Source organism: Apis cerana, linkage group LG7 (genome assembly GCF_029169275.1).
Source record: "Apis cerana isolate GH-2021 linkage group LG7, AcerK_1.0, whole genome shotgun sequence".
NCBI classification, from domain to species: domain Eukaryota; kingdom Metazoa; phylum Arthropoda; class Insecta; order Hymenoptera; family Apidae; genus Apis; species Apis cerana.
Genome location: NC_083858.1, coordinates 10,806,852 through 10,830,266, shown reverse-complemented (window position 1 = coordinate 10,830,266; position 23,415 = coordinate 10,806,852). Strand labels below are relative to the sequence as shown.

General features: G+C 36.6%; 1 protein-coding gene across 3 annotated transcripts in view; it reads left to right on the top strand.

Moving 5' to 3' along the window:
* The window catches only part of LOC107999418 (discoidin domain-containing receptor 2), a 135,396-nt gene that overhangs the window by 60,864 nt on the left and 51,117 nt on the right, over positions 1-23,415 (top strand). For all 3 annotated transcript variants that reach the window (XM_062077192.1, XM_062077190.1, XM_062077191.1), the window contains one exon: positions 3,150-3,284. In XM_062077192.1, the coding sequence (XP_061933176.1) occupies positions 3,194-3,284 (91 nt within the window). In that variant the 5' untranslated portion in view covers positions 3,150-3,193. The remainder of the gene's footprint in view (positions 1-3,149; positions 3,285-23,415) is intronic.

The following is a 23,415-nucleotide window of genomic DNA, read 5'->3' as shown; positions in this document are numbered from 1 at the left end:
TTCTGAGTTACATCTCCATTATTCCATCAACTTCATAGTTTTCAAATTTTGAAGTTTGGCTATTAAATAACAATGAAATAAAAAAGCAAAAGGAAAAGTAGAAATAATAATCTCGACTCGAAAATCGGTAGGTTAAACGTAGGAAATCGAGCGGAGAGAACGTATCATAATGGAAGTATAGCGATATCGTATTGGGAAATTTTTTCGGATGGAAAGCACTGTGAACGTGTCGATAATGGATAACGAGGTATTGCATTGATATCGAACGATCGATATCGCAATGGCTCCTTTAAATATATGTATATAACCGTGGAAATAGCAGAAATGCGTGTATCGCTAGTCGAACCCGTGAAAAGGCAATCGTGGTTGAGCGTGGTTAATTATTTGCGGATAGAAGGAAAAAGGATTGTCTATACGAAATATTCCATAACATGGATCCGCATGAAATAGACAGTGTTCGCGATATAATTGCAGTTACGTTTGCTATAATTGCAATTAGTAACTCATTAACGGGAATATTTAATATTATGTAGAGATATAGTTACTACAATATAACATTGTTTAATTAAATAATCTGTTATGTGAATAAGAGTAATAAAAATCGAGGCGAGTATTCTATCGTGTTCACAATTCAGCTTCGATATTTTCGATACAATCCATCGAATACGAAAACGAAGCGAGCAATGAACGATTGTATCGAATGATTGAATAATTATGTATTCCAAAAATATTTTTAGAAGATGTAATCTTTTGATACTCGATCATTTATTTAAAAAAAAAATTGATTATAGTATTCTCCATTGTAATCAATTGGTAAGAAAAAAACAACTTTTTCTCAAATAATCTGTAAAAAGTTTGCTGAAACATGAACGATATTAAACAAGAAACTTTATGAAAAGTGATTCCAGATCTATGAAAATAGATATATTCGAGTATGGATCCTTAAAGGAGACTGCAAATGAATGGTTACAAGGATCCAGCAGTCTCTAGAGTTTTCGGGAATGTTGGCTGGGTTTCAGTGGTCTCCAAGGTTTCCGGAGGATATTCCAGATCTCGATAGTTTGCGGTGATTTCGGTGTTCCAAGAGTTACAGGAGTCTAGACGTTTGGAAGTATCGAAGATATCGAAACTCTTGAAGATCTATGAGATCCTTCAGTTATCCATAAGATATAGAACTTTAAAAGTTCCAAAAAAAAAAAAAAATTCAAAAAATTTGTGAAACAAATTTCTAAAATTATAATTCTTTTAAAATTCTTCGACGAGTCGGAACTCTTTAGAATTTTCTGAAATATTTCTTTGGATTCTTCAAACGTTATCTTACACTTCTCGAATCTTTTATAACTATCTCAATCAGTTTACATTTAATTACACTTTATCAAACATCGTCGTACACTTTTCAAATTTTTCGCAATTTTTTGCAATCACCAAGCGAAAAATCAAATACACGAGAAAAATACGTATTCTTCGTAATCAATTACATCTTTCGTTACTTCGTCCAGAATGTTCAATTCTCCTCTCTATTCTTCTCCAAAACGGATCATCGAGCGATATCTTAACAGATGCCATTCTCAGCAGTAACTTCACCCCTTCCCTCGTCTGTCACACCGTTTCTCCTTAGCCTTTCCAACAGGAACGCAAAAGTGCAAGGTTAGGCTAATTGAGCGGGGACTCGATTACGAGTCAGTCTCCCTCTATGTGTTTCTCTAGGCGACACACGTACCACAGAGACCACCGAGAGGCTGACTGGTCGACCAGCAGCGTGCCAAGCAAAAGGAACGATCGAATCGCTCGTGGTTTTACCCAACGTGAGTCGATCAACTTCCCTTTTGCTCCTTCCATTTTCACCCTCGTCCGGAATTATACGATAGTTGAAAATTTTACTCTCTATTTCTATGTTTCTTAAATCTACAAATAATATTTAATATTTGTCGGACGATATTTATTTTTATTTTTTAATACTTTGGAACATAGTCACGATATCTGTAGCTATTAGTTATAGTACCTTTTTATTACAATGTAATGAAACATAGACAGATTATGTAATCCAATTCTTTCCAACAATAGAATATTTTGTGATGGAAATTTTTTATATTTATTCATTTCAATGTATAGACGATACGATGAGTGGAATAATAGAAAATTTACCGCATCTTCGAAGTTAAAAAAATGATGTTTAAAAAATAAATATTGGTAATAGTGTTATAGTAATAAAAAGTGATATTTTAAAAAATAGAAATAATTGTTCGATTTAATCATAACTCTTAATTAAATAGATTTTTTCAATTTTTAATATTCAACGATAAACGTATCGCGTTTATTTTATTATATTTTTGTGTAATTATGCAATGAAGCATTATAAAATGAAGCAGAGCTTATTTAATCGTTATGAAAATTGAAAATTGTTCAATGGGTTGTGCACATACTCGTTCAAGATCAAGCAAAAACGAAATTGGAAAGAAAATGATAACGATTTTGGGAAAGCGAGACGTGCGTGTCGCGAGGAATAAAAAAGGGAAGATGAGATACAGCTTTGGGGAGATTGATGACTGGCACGATCGACGGTGCCCAGATGAATGTAGATATTTTGTATTGTAATGTATATTGAGCTACTCGTGCTATTTATTTCGAAAAGAGCCGGATACCTCGCCGCTTTGACGACATGATTTATTATAGTTCCGTGAAGGATGCTCGATTATCGATAGACCATTAAGATCTTTCCTATCCCTTACAACGTTTTCGAGTAGTTTGTAGTAATTTTAATACGATTAACGATATCCACTTTGATAATTCCATCATCAATAATTCACTTTCATCGTATCTCAGAAATTTTTCATCATGCTAAAATATTTTATTTGTATTCAACAGTAATCTAAATCGACAATTTTCTCCCATTCTTTCCCTTTCCTCGACAATTTTTAACTCCACCATTACGTGAAAAGAACCGATTCACGATCTAATTTTCCATCTTAAATTACTAATCCTTGACATATATATTCGAGCTTAAGAAAAAAACAGAAGAAAAGAGAAGAGCAAAGAAGGAGCAAGCAACATTCAGAAAGCAGTCAGAAATTGAAGAAAGTAATTTCACCGAGCTCGGCCCGAAAGCGTATAAACTTGGAAGTAAATTTTTTGCCCTTATGTGTTTCCAGGCGATTGCCACGAGCTTCCATGAAGACACCGCACCTAGGCGACCATGAAGACTGATTGCCTGCCAATAATTGCCAAGTTCTGCGCGCTACTGACACTGTTCGGGCCCAGTCGTGATGTTCGAGCACTCGATATACGTGAGTAAATCACACTTTCTCTCTCTCTCTCTCCCTCTCTCTCTCTCCTTTCATTTTCGTTAATTTTTATGCCCCAAAAATTGCTCTCAAGCGCATTTCGCCTCATGATTCGAGCACACGCTACTAGTATCACTACCACTTACACGTCGCCCATTATTAATTGGACAAATTCCACACGAGCACGAGAATAGCCCGTTATCCACCCGTGTTTTATTCAAGTTTCAATCATTTGCCCGCAGCCACATATATATATGTAGTTGGGAAATTTTAATAGACCATGAATATGAAAGTGGGCGCGGATACAAATTTCATTTTAAACGACACGGCCTTCCTCGCGTTCGCCTGGTGTCGCGGAACGCATTATCTTTGACAATATCTATTAGGCGTCGTGAAATTTGATACCGGATTCAATTATTACGCCAGATTTGCGCAACTCGCTCGGGATAGGGGGAGGGGAGGGGAAAGAGGGATATATCGATGTTGAATTTGATCAATTGGGTAACACAACGATGAAATTCGAGGATGATTGACAAGCTGTGTTAATTAATCGAGAAATTACATATCGTTGAAGAACAACGTTTGTTTCCTTAATTTTCTGAAAATGGGAATCGTCGATTGATCGAATCATACTCGTAATATGATATCAACTCAGACGAGTGTGTCGTTCAACGAAGGATTGGAATTTTTCAATTTATCAATTTTCAGATTTTTATTTCGATATTACGGAAATTATAAGTAATTATCAAGTATATATTGCTATTCAATTGAGCGTCCGTTTTGAAGAGAATTGGAATTCCAAAAATGAGACTTCATGATAATTAATATTACAGTGATCGATTCCAAACATAACTTCTACGTCAAGAATACGTTTTTGTCGTATCATATGGAAAGATATAAAGATAAATAAATATATAATTACATTGGATACCAGTAAAATCACGTGGCGCTAGTGTCGTCATCAGTCGCCATATTACAATGGAACTGCAACATATTTATTATATATATCACAACCAAACCTTAATACTTCCCTTCGCACCTGCTCAAAAACGAGAACTCTAAAAAAAAATCAAAAGATCCACCAACGAATGTTCCTCCCTTCACTTGGAAATTTTTTCCAACCACGGAAAATCAATTCTCCATTCCAAGGTTTCAAGGCTAACCTCGTTCCACCTTTGCCGAACCTTTGACAAAATTTTTCATCGAAACCGGATTCACCATCGGAGTTTTTATTTTCCTCGTGGCCAATTGGAACCAGGCGCCATCACCGGGTCGAAAGGTAACGACTCGCCATTTCCCTCCACCAGCCCCGGGGATCAATTATTTTGAATCTAATGCGACAGGATAAATTGCATCCCGCGGAAAGACGCCTCTCCCCCCTCCTGATCCTCGTTCCTCGATGGCCGACGATTTTACGCCGTGAGGCAGGGATAGCAAAAGACCTCCTAGTCTTCGGAAAACAACCTCCTCGTTACTCGATCCCCCGTCCCACCCCACTCGACAAATTGCCAATAAGCAAGTTCCATCGATTGCACTGTCGCAACTTCTATGTATATTAAATGTCCCGGGGTTCAGTACGTACGAGCCACCCTCGGGGAAAACCTCGACGTGGCTTTTTAAAAGGAGAGGGATGATTTATCGTCGGCCAGCAATATGGCGTGTCGTGCAAAATTGAGATTTGGAGATTTTTATCGCGGGTCTATAAAATATATATATATATTTTGGAGACGATTTTTAGGAGGAGAATTACTCGGTGGCAAGGATTATTCTATACACGATCCAAGTATAAATTAATAACGTTGCTGAAAAGTGATTGGTCGAAATTCTATATTTGACAAAGTTACTGACCCTCGTGGATCCCTCGCAATTGAAATTGGCGAGCAAGTTAATCCAATTTTAAAAAGTATTTCTAAAAAGTATCGAATCAACATTTAATAAGATATGTCTATATTTTGGGGGATGATTTTTAGGATTCTCGAGGAGAATTACTCGAGGGCAAGGATTATTTTATACACGATCCAAGTTGTGAAAAAAAGTATAAATTAGTAACGTTACTGAAAAGAGACTGGAAAGATAATTGGAAGAACGTTACGGTTCTTGCGAGAGGAAATTTTATTTAATTCGTGATGAAAATTGATGACGGTGCAAATATTCTTTTTATATACAAAAAGTTGTAATAAATACAAGCTGCGAAGATATAAATTAGAAAATACTAAGTTGGTCGCGACTCGAAGAGAGAGTTCTAAAGGGAACGAGAAAGGGAGAAAGAAATGAAGAGATGAAAAGTTTTTATTGCGCGTCAATACAGTTTGAAACTTTTTACAAAAAGAATGATCCAAGTTGATGACCAAAATTGCTGTTGTAGAGATCATTGTGCGGGAGTCAAAAAAAGTTACACTGGGACAAAGTTGTGAAAATATAAATTAAAAATCGGGTACCGAAAGTCGGGAAAGTCGATTTACCCACAATTTAGAAAGGGGTTCCGTGAATTCCGTGGATGGCACGCACGGACGAACTTTTCAAAGATTATCGATATTTTCATATCGGCGCGGTAAAGAAGCATCCAGCCGCCTCTCATCACAAACCTGAAATATCGCTCCTCCGCCACCTGGAGGATCGAAGAAATTCCGTATACGTTCCCCAGAACCTTCGAAACTTTTCTTTACCAGCCGCCCATAAAACAGACCTTATACGTGCCCGAGACTTCAGATATATTCCACGGCCCCTTACACCCCTTTCGACTTTCGATCCGGCAAAGTAAGAAAGTAATAAACGTGAAAAAGTCGATATAATGATTTTTGAATATTAATACAATATGCAACAAAGAAAATTCGTGCAACGATAAAGTGATCATGAACGTAGGAAACGTTAAAATTTTCTTCAATAACTTTTTTGCCAGGTTAAAAACACATATCGTGAAATTTATATTAGCACGGTTTAACACACCTATCAAAGAGGATTCTTCAATAGTGAATGTTAATCTTTGACAGGTAAACAGTTGTAAAAGGGGGAACAAAATGAAACAAAATCAAAGATGGCTGTGCACATTGATTACTGACACTTTTGATGAAACACGTAAAGTACAAAAGTGCAAAAGGAAAGGACTGGATACGTTAAAAGCTCCCTTTCATCTTTTTTTGGAAAAGTTTCATGGCGCATACGTTCACGTCATCCGTGTTGAACGTATCGATATCTTTTTCCTCCCTCTTTTCATTTCTGAACTTTTTTATTGAAATTTCCGAACACACAACCAGACATTTCAGGTTTCGCGATGAAAGAGGATGGTAACCAAAGGTTAGAGAGCTCGACTCAGGGTGGGGCGGCTTAGTTTCATCCGGAAAGAAAAGAATTAACGGTCGACCGGTTGGACCGGATGGATCGACCTCGGTGAAAACGCTGTAACCGTTGGAATGGTTGTTTGAAAATTTTAAAAGCTTCTTCCACCCGGCGGTATACCCGCCTGCGTATACGTTTCTCTGTTTTGTTATTAATGAATCGATAAATACGCGAGGGTGGAAAAGGAACGGCATGATTCCGGCAGATTAATGTTGGATAAAACGGATGTAAACGTGTGCGCAAGGTTTTCGGGGAGATTCGTTGAAGTGGATGAAATGAATTTTAGCGAGAGAACCTTCGATGTATTCGCAGTGGAAAATAATTTTAATGGAAGTGAATCGAAACTAACTTGGTCGAAAAGATATTCATATCGAGAATATTTATGAAATATATTTTTATCATTTTATCAATCGAATAGTTGCAACAATTCTGAGATTATAACATCGATCGTTGTGAAACAAGATCGCAGAGGATAGGATAAAAAATTTTTAATTGATCGTAATTTTAATCGTGAACCATTCTTTCGTTGTAACTACGTATTCTAAAAAGGAATATCATCTCTGTATCTTATAATATCGAGTCACACTCGTGGTGGAAATTATAACATCAATTCCATAAGGGGAAGATGTATTCGTAAGAAAGTTTAGCTTCAACTAAACTCTAACTTGAGTTTCAATTTGTGGGACTGGGAATTATTAACACTGTACCCGTTAAAATGGCGAATTTCGGAATTTCTTTGTTATTATTCTTTATTAAAACTTAAAAGCGAACAAAACATTTTTAGACATTATTAATTAATTTTAACGATCAATTCGAGGATAGAATTACTTTCGAGGCAAAACTATCTATTAAAAATTAATAACATTAAATACGCTATGTACATAATTTGTATTGATTTTCACATTATTACCTTAATTACAATCATCGTGTAGTATAATTACGTACATACGCGTTACAGATTGTTCTACTGTTAAAAACAAATTACATATGCAATGTATCATTATTATTAATTTTCATATTATTATCTCAATGACGATGGTCATTCAAATACAAACCAATTTACAAACCAGTTGCGCTAATATTAACAATAACTGCACAGCGGGCAACTAATCTTCATTTAAATAGCTACTAAAAAAATCATAAGCGGAAGGATTAACTGTTAACTTTCGTTACTTTAAATTGCTGCGAAAAAAAGAGAAGACAGCTTGAATCCAACATCGATCGATTGCTTAAATATACACGATTCATCATTTAATAATAACAAAACAATCGACATATCACGTTGATCACATTCATCCATCTTTATTTAATTCATCTGTAATAAATATCATTTATTAACAATCACGTAATAAAAGTTAACTTTATCCAATCTTACTTTTCCACTCCACTCTTTCACCTTCGAATTCACCTCCCTTCCGTCTAAAAAAAAAACTCAATCCGCACAATGCATCGATCCTTAAAAGCACGTTTTTCAAATTCTAACAATTCTGCCAAAAAAAATAATTGCAAAGGAATGATAGATCGGAAAAACAACGCGAGGGCATCGTTTCCGGATTTTTTCGAAGTGGTTTTCGTTCGCAACGTGGAGGACACGCTGTCGTACGCATCGATCACGGCTCGAGCTTTTCTTCTCCGTTCCGATTTCGACCACGCTGTTTACGCTGCGGACGTAACGTGGTCGGCCAACTTTGATACTCATCGATTTCCGAATTTCCCACCGAAGACACTCCGACTACTCTTGAGAGAGGTAGCAATAGAGAAGTCGATTGTCCACATCCATGGACAAATCGATCGAACGTTTCCACGACAAAGGGGGAGCAGAGGAGGGGTACCCAAACTCGCAATCACTCCTTCTTCATTCGCATCACGAATATTGAGAATATGGGATTGCACTCGAGTGGAGAGCAATTACCGTAGAATCCAAGTATCGTAGAAATTTGTTGGGATGAAGAGAGTTTGGAGGGAGTTTGGAATTTATCGATCGTAACAACTTTCTTTAAAATTACGAATAAAAATATTCGCGAATTTGGAAACAATTTTGTTCCAAACAATTGCATAATTCTCACGTATCGAAGATATTTAATTAATGTTATTGTGTGTGAGTAACAACTCAAGTTGACTACTAAAATTTCGTTCCCGTAAAATGAAATAAAAATATTTGGATAGCGGTGCTATAAACAGGAGAATGGAAATAGAAGAGAGAATGTTTTAATTTATGTTTTGAAATTTACGAGATTACAAATAGCAAATTAGAGTAGAAAATGTATTTGTAAGAAAGAACAGTGAATTCCAATAAATAAAATTCTAGCAGAATTAATAAGAAGATTCTATTTTCTAAAATTACTATGATACTCCTCGCAATTGAAATTGGCAATCAAGTTAATCCAATTCGATTTCACAAATAGATAAAATAAATTCTATTTTTAAAAAAATAATATCGAATTAACTTAATAAAATAATTCCATTATTAGACAAACGAGTCTCCCTAATTAACAGAGGTCTGGATCGCAAATTGAATGGAAACAAACTCTACTTCAAAAAAATATCGAATTAACACTCAACAAAATAATCCCATTCTGAATTATCCGTTACCAGACAAACAAATCCAACTCTCCCCAATTAACAGAGATCTCGATCCGAAGGATCACGCTTCTCATAATTTTCCCCCTCTAAAAGCGATGAACGGTGAACGGTTAGATCTGATCCGCGAAAGGTTAGCGCGATTACTACCCTCTTTGTCGCTCGGTAGGGGCTCGAGCCCCGGTGTGACGAGCAAACGGAAGGGTCGTGTAAAACACGGCGAGAGAGGGTGGTAGGTAAGGAGCGCGTAGAGAAGGAAGGGCCTCCTCTCTCCTTTGGGTGGGAGAGAAAGGTCGGGGGCGGGCAAAACCATTGTTGCAAGCTTTCGCCGGGCGTTAAGGAGTTCTGCTCCAAGCTTCCGTTTCCCTCGTTATGGTAAATGGTCTGTCTTGGTGGTTGGGTAAACAGTGGCACAAAGATAAGTGCAAGCACAGGACGCACTCCGGCTAACATCTCGAGACGTTGTCGAGGACTTCTGCTCTTTCTCTTTGTTTCCTCCTCCCCTGTCTCTCTCTCCCTCTCTCTCATTCCTCTCGCTCCATCCACGCCCATTCACTTATCCCCCCTCTCTCTCTCTCTTTCGCGTCTCACTCTTCCTTCCCTTTCCTTTCCTTTCCTTTCGACTCGGCCGAGTGGTGATCTTCCGAAAGGTGTCCACCCGGGTCCGGCCAACTGCTGAAACATGCATAAGGGTGGCCATTGTTCGGCGGGAAATGATTACTTTGTGCACACTCGAGCAAACGTACGACGGGGGTTCGTCCTCGTCGCATCTTCCGTGCTCGAAATCTCGGATACGCGGCTGGAGGGAGGAGGAGGAGGCTGGTATCGGCGTTAGTCAACCGATTTGAATGACAAAAGGTGGCCGGATACCCGTGGTTAATGCATCATATTTGAATTTGGCGCGGAACGGGATTTAACGCGCGGATCCCGACAATGATCCTCGCGTTATCGGTTCTCCCCTTGCTTGCTACGAGCTTCCATTATGGTGTTGTACTCGTGTTTCCCGTTTTTGTCGCCTCGGGGTAGGGAGAGATCGTTGGTGTACAAGGAGAAGCGGATTTAATTACGTGAAAAGGAAGATGGATAATAAGATGTTGATAAATAAGGTAGAATATAATGCGACTGAGTCGATGTTATAATTTTTATGAGTATTCTTTTCTCTTTTTTTTTAGAAAGTTTTTTGTTATCGTTAACGAGGTTTCGATCGAGAAAGTTTGAGAAAATTTTTTGATTCATTCTAGATGGGAAATCATCTCTCGTTTTCCGTTCAAAAAATGTAAAATAAGTTTTAAAACCGAACTCTATTCCATATGATATATAATTTAGCAACACTCTTTTCGTCCTACTAAATATTTTACATCTTCGAATAACAGCTTAATCTTAAAGCTTGACAATAATAAAGTACTCGAAATCAAAAAAAAAAATCCTTGCGAAATGTTGTACCAAAAACTTGATGATCAGAATTGGAACAAAATCAGAATTTAAATTTAATTTTGAAATTAATTTTCCCAATTAATTGCGGATCGATTTTCGAAGAAAAATTTTCGATTTGTAAAATAAAGGAGGCAATATTTTTATACGATCGAGAAGTGAAAGCCGCGGAGCCACAATCTGAGCGAATGGCTGCTTTAAAATTTTCCAATAAAATCGCATAAATAAATCATGAAACGGTGTCGTAAATATCCCATGAAACACTTTATTACGAGATTTCCGGAACGAGGATCGCGAAAAGCTTCTTCTTAGCCGGGTGGAACCTGACAACCGCCACAATTTTATTATTCTCAACGTCCTCGCACTTTTTGTCTATATCTATATACATCTTCCTTAGGAGCCGCCATATATCGGCGATCGAGACGTTTAACGTTGGTTAGAAGTTCGATAATTGGTCAACAAGGAAGATTTCTATGCATTTCGTTGCGCTTTTAAGATAGTAAAAGAATTGAAAGACGATTCGGATAGATATTTCGATGCTTCTGCGAGAAAATTAATAAGAACGAGTTTTTTTTCGATACAGATCCACGTAAAGTGTATTATTATTAGTTATAAATAATTAGAGGGAGAAGAAAGATGATAAAGAAGAGTATATATTTTTAAGGAGATACAGATTTTTTTCGAATTATATGAAAATTTTGAATTTTGATTATGTGTATAAGAATGATCTTTAAACTGTTGATTAATTAACCCTCTGTTTCATTACAATTCGTTACAAATTTATTTTTTAACATTATAATATTTGAAGTGCATACTTATGTTCTTAGAGTTTGCTCTTACGATATAAGAATATTTAAAATTGATAGATATCGAATTGCAAATAATCCTCGGCGTGATTAAATCATTTTACTCTCTAAAAAGAGAAGAAGCAAGAGAAGAAGATCTGAACTAATTTATTCCAACGTAGAACGATACATAACGCTGTATTACAAAAATTATTGTGCATAAAACGATAGGAGAATAACGCTACGATTTATTCCTTGTCTATCACTTCACTTCCTCGTGTCCGATTAAATTTCGAACCGATTTCTTTCACTCTTCGTTCATTGAAATTTAACCACGATTTCATCAAAAGTTTCTGTGACTTAAGTAAGATCCTTCGCCTCTTTCATTCGTCACCCCTTTTTCCCTCTTATTTTTCTTTCCTCCACTCTTTTTTCTTTCTTTCTTTCTTTCTTTCTTTCCTCCTTCCGATTTTACTTCCCTCTTTCTCTCTCTCTCTTTCTCTCTCTGCATCTCCCATCGAGCAACTTCTGATGGAAACGTCCAACCTCTCGATCTCGAACGCGGAAGAGTTTCTCGACGGAACTCCTTTCTCCAATCCGAGTTTTCGAATCGAATGACGAGGCCAGGTTTGAAAAAATAGCAATTTTGGAGAAATTGCGTGTACACTTTCGAGGATATCGAATGCTCGTTGCTTATGGAAGGAAATATGCCTGTGCGCGAGGGTAACAAAGAGCTGGAGAATCCCTCTCGAAGAAGAAGAAGAAGAAGAAGAAGAAGGGAAAGAAAGCTCAAGAGCCGTATTTCTGTTCGAGAGAAATTTTCGATCTATTTTTATGGAATTCATAGGGAGCATCGCAAAAGTGATTCGAAACAGGAATTTAGTATAATATCCTTCCTCGGAAGAGAGAGAATCATACTCGACGTATTGATACAAGTTTCTTCTAAAACTAACTCATATCAGATCCAAGAAAGATTTTATTAATCGTAATGTAGAATTATTTAATCAATTTCATTCTGAATGAAGGTTGTAATTCTATTATTTCCACTTTGAAACCATTCATTTTCATATAAATATTTTTTTATATCCCGTCGAATGCAAATTAATGAAAGAAAATCCCAATTTGCCCCAAAAGAAAAGTAAGAAAGAAACGATCGAGATCGAGTGTCATAAAAAATCCACGTCTTTCTTCGAGTCGACGCAAAATGAAAGAAGGAAAGAAAAAAGTAAACAATAGAATTATTCGAAAAGAAAAGGATCGATCTCTGTCGAAACGGGGCGAGTCTTTCCAGGACGAGTTCCGAGCCGACTGAATCGGCCGTCCGTGACGAGAAGCTTGCCGGCTTTTCGCGGATTTGAAATGCAGAGCAGTCGCTCTCCCGATTCCGAGAGGGAAGCGAGGCCGGGCTGGAAACGTCATCTTGTCCGATCCAAAGTCGTGTCGTCGGTTAATCTTCGATTCTCATCTCCTCCTCCCCTCGCCGAGAGAAACTTCCTCCGCCCGATCTTCCTTCCGCGGATCTCTTATTTTGCTTCTTCTCCCTTCCCCTATCCTCGCCTATTAAACTTTCCATCCGATGTAATATCCCGAGCGAACCGGTTGGTTTGAAATCAAGATCACGCTTTGGGTTAAAGGGGGATACGATCTCTTTGATTTGCTACGTCGATCGCTTGATTCTGGCCACAATTTGTCGAGAATTTATCCAGTATTTTGTTACTCCCTGCTTAGGAGTTTTCTCTTTTTTCGTTCAATATTATTGAATACGCGTGCTGGTTCGTTGTACTCATTGAGGGAATTGAATGGAAAAATTAATGGTTAATTTAAATCTGAAGCTGGTAAAATTTACCATACGAAGGAGACCGATATTCTATTGGTAAAAATCGAACGATAATATTTTATATATTTGAACACTTTCTTGTCTTCTTTACCATATTAATTTCTCTAATTCTGCTTATTCACAATTCTTTAATACCGGTCGAAAACTCCTCCATTTGCAAAAAAACCGAACCTTTTTCGAAACCAACGATCTATCTCGATTTTATTCCCTTTCCATGAGAAAAAGACGAACGGACAAAAAGGAACGTTCCCATTTCCACCATATACCGATCGAAATCACCGGTTAGCTAAACCATCTTGGAGAATCTTCTGGGTCATCTCTTCGTCCTCGTCTCGTATCGCGGCTTAATCTTCGATCTTTATCTCCTTCGAACGCTGCTAGTTGGCGATGGCCCCCGTTGTCAGCATCTTTCCCTCCTATTTTCTTTCACCGCCAAACTTGTGCACAGCTTATCCTCTTAATTCAACTCTAGAGAAATGATTATACGCGATAAATTAAAAAAATAGAAAGAAATACAATTTTTGAAAAGTATCTTTTTCAAAATTTTCGAAGAACCTCCTTCTTGGACTCTTTCTAAAATTAAAATACTCTTTTCCTCAAAGATTACACTCTATGCAGGAAGATTATAGGATTGGATTTATGTTCACTTAATTTAACTCCAGAAAAATCGCAACAGATAAAAAAGAATAGAAAGAAATATATCTGTACAATGTTTGAAAAGTATCTTTATCAAAATTTTCGAGGAACTTTTTCGAGGATTCTTTCTAGATTCTAAGGCGTCCTTTTCCTCCAAGATTTATACTCTATGCAGGGTGGTCTGAGGAGGGTAGTGGGGTTGGACGACGAAACGATGAGGAGGAGGCTGGTGAAAACCATCTTCCGGATAACCGTATTACCAGGTGGCATTGTCTACGGCCAGCCAATTCGAAGTAATGAGACACAGTCGGTTGCGGAGAACAATCGGGCTTCCACGTCGTGCAGGAGCCACGACGTGCCTTCCTACTTTCTACTATCTCCTCCTCCGTCTACCATCTCTCTCACCCGGCCAAAGCGGTAGTCGCTTCTGTTTCCATCCTTCTTCCATCCTTCGCTCGGCTTTATAAGGAGCACGTCAATTCTACGACGCGTAGCGCACACTAATGTAAGTCTCATCTTATTGCATTCTATTCTGTACTCGTTCTACCCGTCCGCTTCCTCCTTCTCCTCCTCTTTTTCTTCTTCCTCTTTGCTTTACCTCGTCCTCTGCAATTTTATCGAGTCCCCGTATCTACCTCGTTTCGTTTCTGATAGAGGTTAGGTGTATTTATATTATCTTGATTCCTCTTCTTGGCTCCCTTTTTCGGATATTTGACCTCTTACGTGGTTAGTTTGGAACGGGGTTGATGCACTTTGGCACACAGGCCAAGGATACGTGTCTTGGGTGATCTATAGACACGTCGCGATACAGACATCGAGTGATGGATTTAAATCAATGATGAAATTATCTATCCAGTTTTCGATATTGCTTCAATTATTGGTTGGGTATTTATTTAAATAATACATGCGCCGTTACATTTTTAATTGCATTGAAATCTTGTCGAGTCTCTATATCGTTTCGTTTCTTTTGAAAGAAGTTAGGTGTATTTATATTATCTTGCTGGTTTCTTCTTTTTATTTTTTTGGCTCCCTTTTCTCGAATATTTAATTTCTTACGTGTTATTAATCGGAGATAGTGATGATAGACAGGCTGATGCGTTTTGAGCGATGTAGGCATCGATTCGAGTGATGGGTTTAAGTGAATGATCGGGCGAAACATTACTCGATCGAATAAATTTCGAAAAATCTTTATTTTATGTTCTTAATTTTCCTTAATTTCCTTCTTTAAAATAAATTATATCCTAATTCTTTAGAAAAAGGAAAAAGATACTTTAAACACTTATTTCATTATTAATACAAGTCTTACTTTATACCAATTTTCTATTCTCACTTCTCGTTTCGTTCCTTTTCTTCCCTTTTCTCATAATTTTATACACTCTTTACCTCGTTTCACTAGGTAATTCACTAGATAAACGTATATCTCATTTTTTTACTAGTTTCTCCACTTACTTTCTTCTCGAATATTTAACCTTAATATAAATTTTATCTCAATTTCCAATTTCCATCTTTTCTCTTTCCTACGATTTTGCCTCGTCCTTTCGTCACTCACATATCCCCTCAGGTTTAGCCTTCTCTTGGCTCCCCTCTCCTCCCCTTTTTGACCATTTTCGCGCGCGTCTCCCCGCAGAGGGAGAGATATTATACGTGGCGGGGAACAATCGGGTTGTAAACAATGAAGCATCTTCGGAAGAAAAGGAATCAACGTTGACTAATGAGCGTAAGCGAGACGAGAGTCTTGGGAGCAACGAGCCGCGAGGACGCGATCCGTTCGCGACGCTATTGTTCTTTCAAGTTTTCGAGGACACGGCCGAGATTGCTCGAGGATTTATACCGGGCTGAAAGGAGGTGACGATGAGGAGTTGTCGCGCATTTAGGAGAGCATGCAACGTTGCTTTTTACCGAGAATAATGATGATTTTAAATATTAAATTAGAAGATGGAACGGAAAAATACAGAGATGGATAATAATGAATTGTTAATAAATAAGTAGATACTTTGGTTGAACAAATTAAAAAAAAAGGATTTCCAAGATATTTCCAAGATATAAAATAATTCAGAATTATTCGATGTAATGTATTTGTTTAAAGATACATAAAGATAGCTTGCAAGAGAAACAGATTACTAAGAATTTCCATTAATGAAATCCGTGTTGGAATTCATAACGAACTCGATAACGAGTAAAGTTGGTCGGGCCGAGATAAGTCGAAGCCTAAAATTAAACCGCACGTTTTTTACGTTAAACGCGCAAAATACTTTGCAAAATATTGAAAAACGGAAATAGAAAAAAAAAAGGAGAAGAGAAAACTCCTCGACGCGGAAAAACAATCTGGAGGGTTGACTGGACTCGCTTTTACATTTTATTAAAATACTTTTTAAGCAACTCCTTGAAAAAAAAAGGGGAGAAAAAGAAAAAGAAAAAAGACAGGTAAAATATTCCCCCGGAGGATGGAGGAAAGGTAAAGATAAATTCTCTTCCGGCATTCCATTATGCTCCCCGTCTCTGTTCTTATTGGCTCGTGAAAAGCGCGTCAAGTTCGCCTCTCGTCTCTCTTGTCGAGCCTCGTCATATCACGTCCTCTTCTTTCGCTCCACTCTCCTCTCGAATATTCATCTTCGCCGGTCCCGGTGTACACCCCCGAGCCCGCCATGCATACGATGTCACGTGTACGCGCTGTCATCTAGGTACACCAACCTGTCACACCGTAAACAATGAAGCAACACGAGGAGAGATAGCACGCAGAGCGATGGGAAAGTTCGGAGAGAAAACGAGGATCGAATAGTCGCGTGTATACCAGTCGCGTCAACGAAATAGCTTGCCAAACTTTGGCATCGTATTCTCTCGAGGGTGAAAAAGTAGTACGAACGTGGATGACGCGGATACATCTTGATCGCGTTAATCGATGGAACGAAGAGAAAAAGACGCGCTCTTCTTTATTTATAGAATCGGCATCTTAAGAAAAATTTTTTATATAATAGTATCGATGGTGCAGAGATGAAAATTTAATTGTCTTTGACAATTTTTTGAAATACGAAGAGCGGTATCGTTTTCGGAAATTTTTGGATTTTTTGATCCATGGAGGGTCTAAGATGATAGAAAAGATTGGAAAATACCAAAATTTGAGCATCTATTTTCTCGACACCGTATATACGGTATTAGAAAGATCTTTGAGTTTCTTCGAGACGAATAATGTTAATTGGCATTTACATGTAAGAAGACTCGAAAGAGAACATGATAAAGCTTCGTTATATTCGTTGACAGTCGACGGGGAATTGGGATGTAATCGTATCTTTGTTCTTCGGTCGAGGATGAAAGAGTGACAGGAGAAAATGTCGAATGGTAAAGCGATGTCGTGCCTTGACACGTGTTGCAAAGGTAAAAGGGATGGAAGGGAAAATGTAAAGGGAGAATGAATGCGAAAGTTTGTAAAAAATATATGAAAGAGTAGAGATCTAGCTAATGGATCCCTGATGAAAGAATTTTCCTAAAAAAAAAAAAAAATCTCTGGATTTAATACACTTTAAAAGTCTTGGAAATTTTTCTTTTTTTTTTTTTTTTTTTTCATTAAAACTATGATGTCTTCTTTTAGTTAATGTACGAAGGAACTGAAATTTTATAATCTTCTTTGTACGATTTTTGTTTTACAAATAAATTAGACTGTTTTTAAACATCTTTACAAAGTACGTAGAAAACTTCGTTTGAAGTACGTAGAAAGCGCGTGGAATATGAAATATTTTAACGTATCTTGGAAAAGTGGAAAAATATTAGACATAACATAAATGAGAAATATTAAATTGCAATGAAATTTAATTAAAATAGATATTTTTACATATATTCAACGAACCATAAGGCAAGCATTGAAAATACAAATTATAGTATAACGTCTTTGCTACCAGAATTCATACATCTTTTCAAAACTAATAAGAAATGTCGAAAACTTTAATCCTATTTCAATGGCCGAGAACTTAAACTTATTAAAATTTAACTTTACTCATAATTCTCTCAAATGTTCTTTTTACCGTTCGAATTTATTCCTTTATCAATCTCGCTAAAAAAAGAGAAGATAACGAAAATTCCAAAATTCGACGATTTAAAATTCTTCCTCTGACATTCTTTATTCTGTATCAGCTTCTATATTACAATGGACATCGATACCTTCTCTCGATCATCTCAACAATTTATTTTAGTAGCTGACGATTATATTCTTTCTTCAAAATTTAACTCTGTCCACAATTTTCTCAAATATCAATATATCCTTTCTTCAACAACCTCCATATTTTCTACATTTCCACATTATTTTCATTATGGACGTTACTTGACACCATCCACGATAATCTTTCCCCATACCATAAAATTTCTCGGCACAAAGATCATTCTCCCCTCTCCTTTCTTTTCCTAAAACCGCAAGAAAAGAGGAGGAAAAAAAAAGGAAAAAGCAGAGGAAGATTGCGATCCGACATTATCGATCGAGGGGCTTCACATTCAAAAGCCATTCCGGAATGGCGTTTCCTGTCACTTTGTTCATTCCGCTCCTTCCAACTTCGTAATCAACACGGTGATGCCTATTAGTCGTCAGATCGATATGTCCTCTCTCGCCTCCCATTATTATTTCGACTACTGATTTCACCTGGAGCTACGCGCGCTTCTAATTAAAGTGTCTGAAGTCTGTCACTCCGCCAATGACATTGCTTTCAATGTCATCGCGAGTCTTTCAGTCTGACGGCTGTTTGAAATATTGAAAGCGGCACTGCTAAAAACGGGCGGCAGGAACCAGGGAGCCCCCTGTTTCCGTATCGCGTTACAGCTTTATTAGGGATGTAATATTCGTCTCGGCTAACGATAATGAGACGAGACGTCGAGGGTTGCGAGTGAAATTCCGTAGACAGCTAAGTACACACGAGCCCCCGTTCGTGACCTTCTCTATCGTTCGTAATGAATTCTTTTCGTTTCATTTAAGTTTCGATTTCTAATATTTACGCGTAACCAATTATCCGTCATATTCGAGAGAAGTACAATGGGTATATTGGGGTATATTGGACTATTAAACTTCAGAAGAAAAATTTCGAAGATTGTTGATAATTTGATAAGAATTTTTAAAAAATTTTGAAATAAAATCAATAAGAAATATTTGCCAACTATCTCTTCTAATGATTCGTTTGAAGTTGTTACCTTCGAAGTTTTCTTTTAATTTTAATTTTAATCGAATAAATTAATTTTTTTATTGATAATTAAAAAAGTAATCGGTTTAGGGGAATCAAGAAATTTTTTAAACACCTTTTAAACTGAATGCTTTTACATCGTGTAAAATATTTGAAATATATTTATTGCAAAAGAACTTTGAAATCCAATTCAAATTCGCCAATAATAGATGATCTAAAAAAAAAATGCTAATAATACAGATTGCTAAGAATTTCGCAAGATTTGGCAGGATTACGAGAATGGAGAGGCAAAGATGAAAGAGGATAAAAAAATTTCTTCCTCTCTTTTCAACCGATATATTTTCAAGAATATTTGATCGAGTATCGTGGAAGAAACAGAAGGGGAAACGTCGCGTGCGTGTCTCGGCATAATGCAGCGGTGAATCAACCAGGTGTCTGAGAAAATTTGGGAAGATATCGGTCGTAGGATTAATCTACGACCATCCCTAAGGGGTGAATAAAAATTTGCTCGAGGGTGGCTTAAGAACGATAAGAATTGTCTCGGTGCCATTTCAGAGATTAATAACGCGTGAAAGGTAAACGGAGTGAATCGTGCTTGTACATTTCCCATATTTTACGAAGCGCTTGTTTAAGAGAATCGTTATTTTAATATACATATATATATATATATATATATATATAAAAGTTTATTCGTTCAATTTTAAAATGACAAAAAGTTACGTTCTTTCTTTCGTTGAAAGGAAAACTTTGTTTTAAATATTCGATAATTGTATCGATAAATTTCTAAAATAATTAATTAATATTCATTCGATTAACGATTTCGTGATTTCGCGAAACCAATTAATTATTGTTTATTCGGTTAATGATTTCGTATATAAATTTTGTTTATGCACTCTCTACAATACCGGAGAAATTATCAATAAAATATTAAATTGCATCGAAATTATCGATAACGTCAGACGAATTTAACAGCATAATTTTTGCTTAAAATATTCCGCGTCCCGTAATCGAAGACTCGTTCTTTCTATTTTATTTATTTTAATCGTAAAATCACATTTTTATTACAGAAGTTATCTCTATATGAAAAATCCGAACTATTGAAAACTCTGTATATTTTCACTCTAATAAGCCCAATTTTACAATTTCGCATTGCTCCCACGAGTCGTTCTCATGGATCGCAAAGAGCCATTATCCGCGAAATCTCTAACCGTATCAACATTACGACACGACACAGAGAATATTCTAAAATATCTGTGTGAAAGATTCATCGTGGCCCCATTGCAGCCACTAAAAATCCCTAAATATATCCCATTTCGATAACACGGGTCCCATTCCAGAGTCGAGTATGATCCTTTCGAGCTTTAGATCCGATTCGTGATGTCGCCATTGCATCCATTAGCTCGTGAAATCAGGTCGGCGTTCTCCGAACGGTTCCATCGAAGGAAGAGGAGAGAAAAGGCTAAAGAGAAGAAAAAAGGAAAAAATAAAACTCGCGTGGCGAGTCAAAAAAGAGAGAGAACAAATACAAAAGAGAGGGGGGGGGGAAAGAGAAGAGGATGGAGTGGAAAAAATTGAACGTAAAGGGTGTTAAAAAATTCCAACGGCAGTCGATCGACTAGCGTTGGAAAATGGATTTAATGGCTGCGCTTATGCGGCTTTTAGAGACCGATGACTGGTCGAAGGGACTTTTTCAAAAATTCTGGTGGCCAAACAATAACTGCTGGCCCACTTTCGTCCATCGGGTCAACCGGATACTGGCCTCTTTTCTCTCTCTCTCTCTCTCTCTCTCTCTTTCTCTCCGCGACTTCACGATTTACGACGTGTGTTACACGAGCCGTATGTAAATTCGTATCCGACGCGTACTGGGAAAACAGTGCGTGATATTGGCCAATGTTCGACGAGCGTGGTGTACACGAGAGGTTGGGGATAAGCAAACCGTAGAACGAGACCTCGTCGTGATGGAACATTAGCTGCGACTGACGATCATTCCATTTCATTCGTGCTGTTCGATAGTTTTCTTTTTTCCTCTTTTTTCTCCTTTTTTTTTTCGACTTTGTCCTTCTTCCTTTTGTTTCTTTCTTTGTAGAAAGGGATAAGCAGACCGATAATCATTCCATTTCATACTTTTGATAGTTTTCATTCGTATTTTTTGTTTTTAAGTTTCTTTTTTATGTTGCAGTGTACTCTGGATGATTTTATTGTATCTTTTTTCTGTTTTTTTGAGTTCTGTTCTTGAGAGTAGATTATATTCATTAAGAGATTATATGTTGAGGGACAAATAGGAATTCTGATTTCTAGCTATAATTTTTATAATACAACAATTAATTAATGTTTAATAAATTAATTTTTTATTTGTTATGTATCGAGGATTATTCGATATTGTCGTATAACAACTTCATATAAGTTCTTATACAATAATAAATTGGGGTAATTAAGCAATAAATAGGAAAATGGTATTCGGTATCATTAAATTTTATATTTCACTTTTATAACCTTAATAATAATTTATATTTCAATTTTATAATCACATTTTGTTTTGTTTATCTATATATAAAAAAATTCGCATAAATGTTACATCCAAGTTCTCATTATGAAAGAAGAAATAAAATTTCTTTATTCGCGTTATTGTTCTTTCTTCTTAATAAATTTTATTAACCATAAGCTTCTTTATCGCGATGAAATATTTTCCCTCTTGATTCTTTAACCAATGCATTTCCAGGTCGTTTCCTCTTTTATTTACATCCGCGCGTGCAAAGTAACATTCTACCTTCGAAGAATGAATTTTAAATTCCATATTGCAAACACGTATTAAACATCTTTTTCTTTTCTCAGCATTAAAAATTTCAAACTCATATTTTAAACAATCCCCTCTAAACACCTTGATCTTAAATTTATTTATTCAATTAGTACAATTGCCCTTATTTTATCTCTGAAGCAATTCTAATTCAATGTGGAATTCCAAATTCCACTATCATAAAACATTTCTTTATTTTCTCCATACCAAAATTCCAAAACCACATTTTTTACCATTTCTCTATGATTTAAAAATCCTAATCTTAAATTAATTAACTCGATTGGCACACTTGCTATTCTTGTTTCATGTCTAAAACACAAACATTTCACGCAACAAACACGTATTAAACACGTTTCTTTCTTCTCTCGATACCAAAATTTCAATGTCGTACACCTTTTTTTTGCAATTTCTCGATTTAAATATCCAGATTATAAATTATTTATAAAGTATTCGACAATTATTCCCATTTCACGCTCGATAATCAGAAAAATCGATTTACTGGCAAAAAATAATTCCATATATCGGACATTCATCCCGTTCTAATCCCCTTTTTCGAACAACCGTACACGCCACTTCGTATTTGAACCGTGCAATTCGATCAGCTGCCTTTATCCCGACAAAATTCACCACCACGAGAGCGCATAAACGTCAAACAACAAAAATTTTATTCCACCTCGCTACAGGCTTCTCTGCCATCTTCCTTTTCTCCTTCGTATCCGTGTCGTTCCATCTTTTTTTCTCCCCCTCCGTCCCGCGGTGTGTTCTACGCCAATTCTACGACTAATTCCGTACGAAAAACTCGTAACAAGGAGTAAACAGGAGATTACAAATCGGTGTGTAAACGTTGCAAATTCGATTGGCGAAAAGGTTTCCGTGGAATTGGGCCACGCTTCGCAGAGCGACTCGGCAAACAGAAATCATTCCGAGCGGAAATGTTTTTCCGCTTTGTGAATCCGTTCTCGTCGATCGATTAAATCGCTAGGCATCTCGTCCACCCTTTCGTTATCCCATCTTTGAAGTCAACGTTCTTGTTCTTCTTACGAGATAATTAAACCTTTTAAGTTTTTTGATGATCGAATTGCGGATACAGTTGATGGAGAAACGTAAAGATTTTGATAAGTTACGAACTCGTATATTTGATTAAATTCAATTCATCTGTTTTTTTCTTAATTATTGTATATTTTTTTATATTTCACGTAGATAATCGTCGTCATTTGTTTCAATGATATATTTTATTTCCGTTCTGGGAATTTATTTTTTAAATCAAAGCCAAATAATGTGTAGTTTTTTTTTTTTTTGGTCAAATGGATGGGGAAAACGTAATATATTTTTTGGTGTGCCAGAATTTAATAATTAGAATTTTAATAATTAGTTTGTATGCTCTGTGGGATGGAAAAAATTGAAATTCGTTGCTTCAGATTTTCAAAAAATTCAATTTAATATATTGTTACGTAAAATTTAAATCCGGCGGAATAAAAACGAAAAATGCCAGAGAGTTATCATAGAGGAAAAGGGCAAAAATTGGCAATTGTTCGTTTCAGTAACGAATCCTTGCGCTAATTTTTCAATAATCTATCTA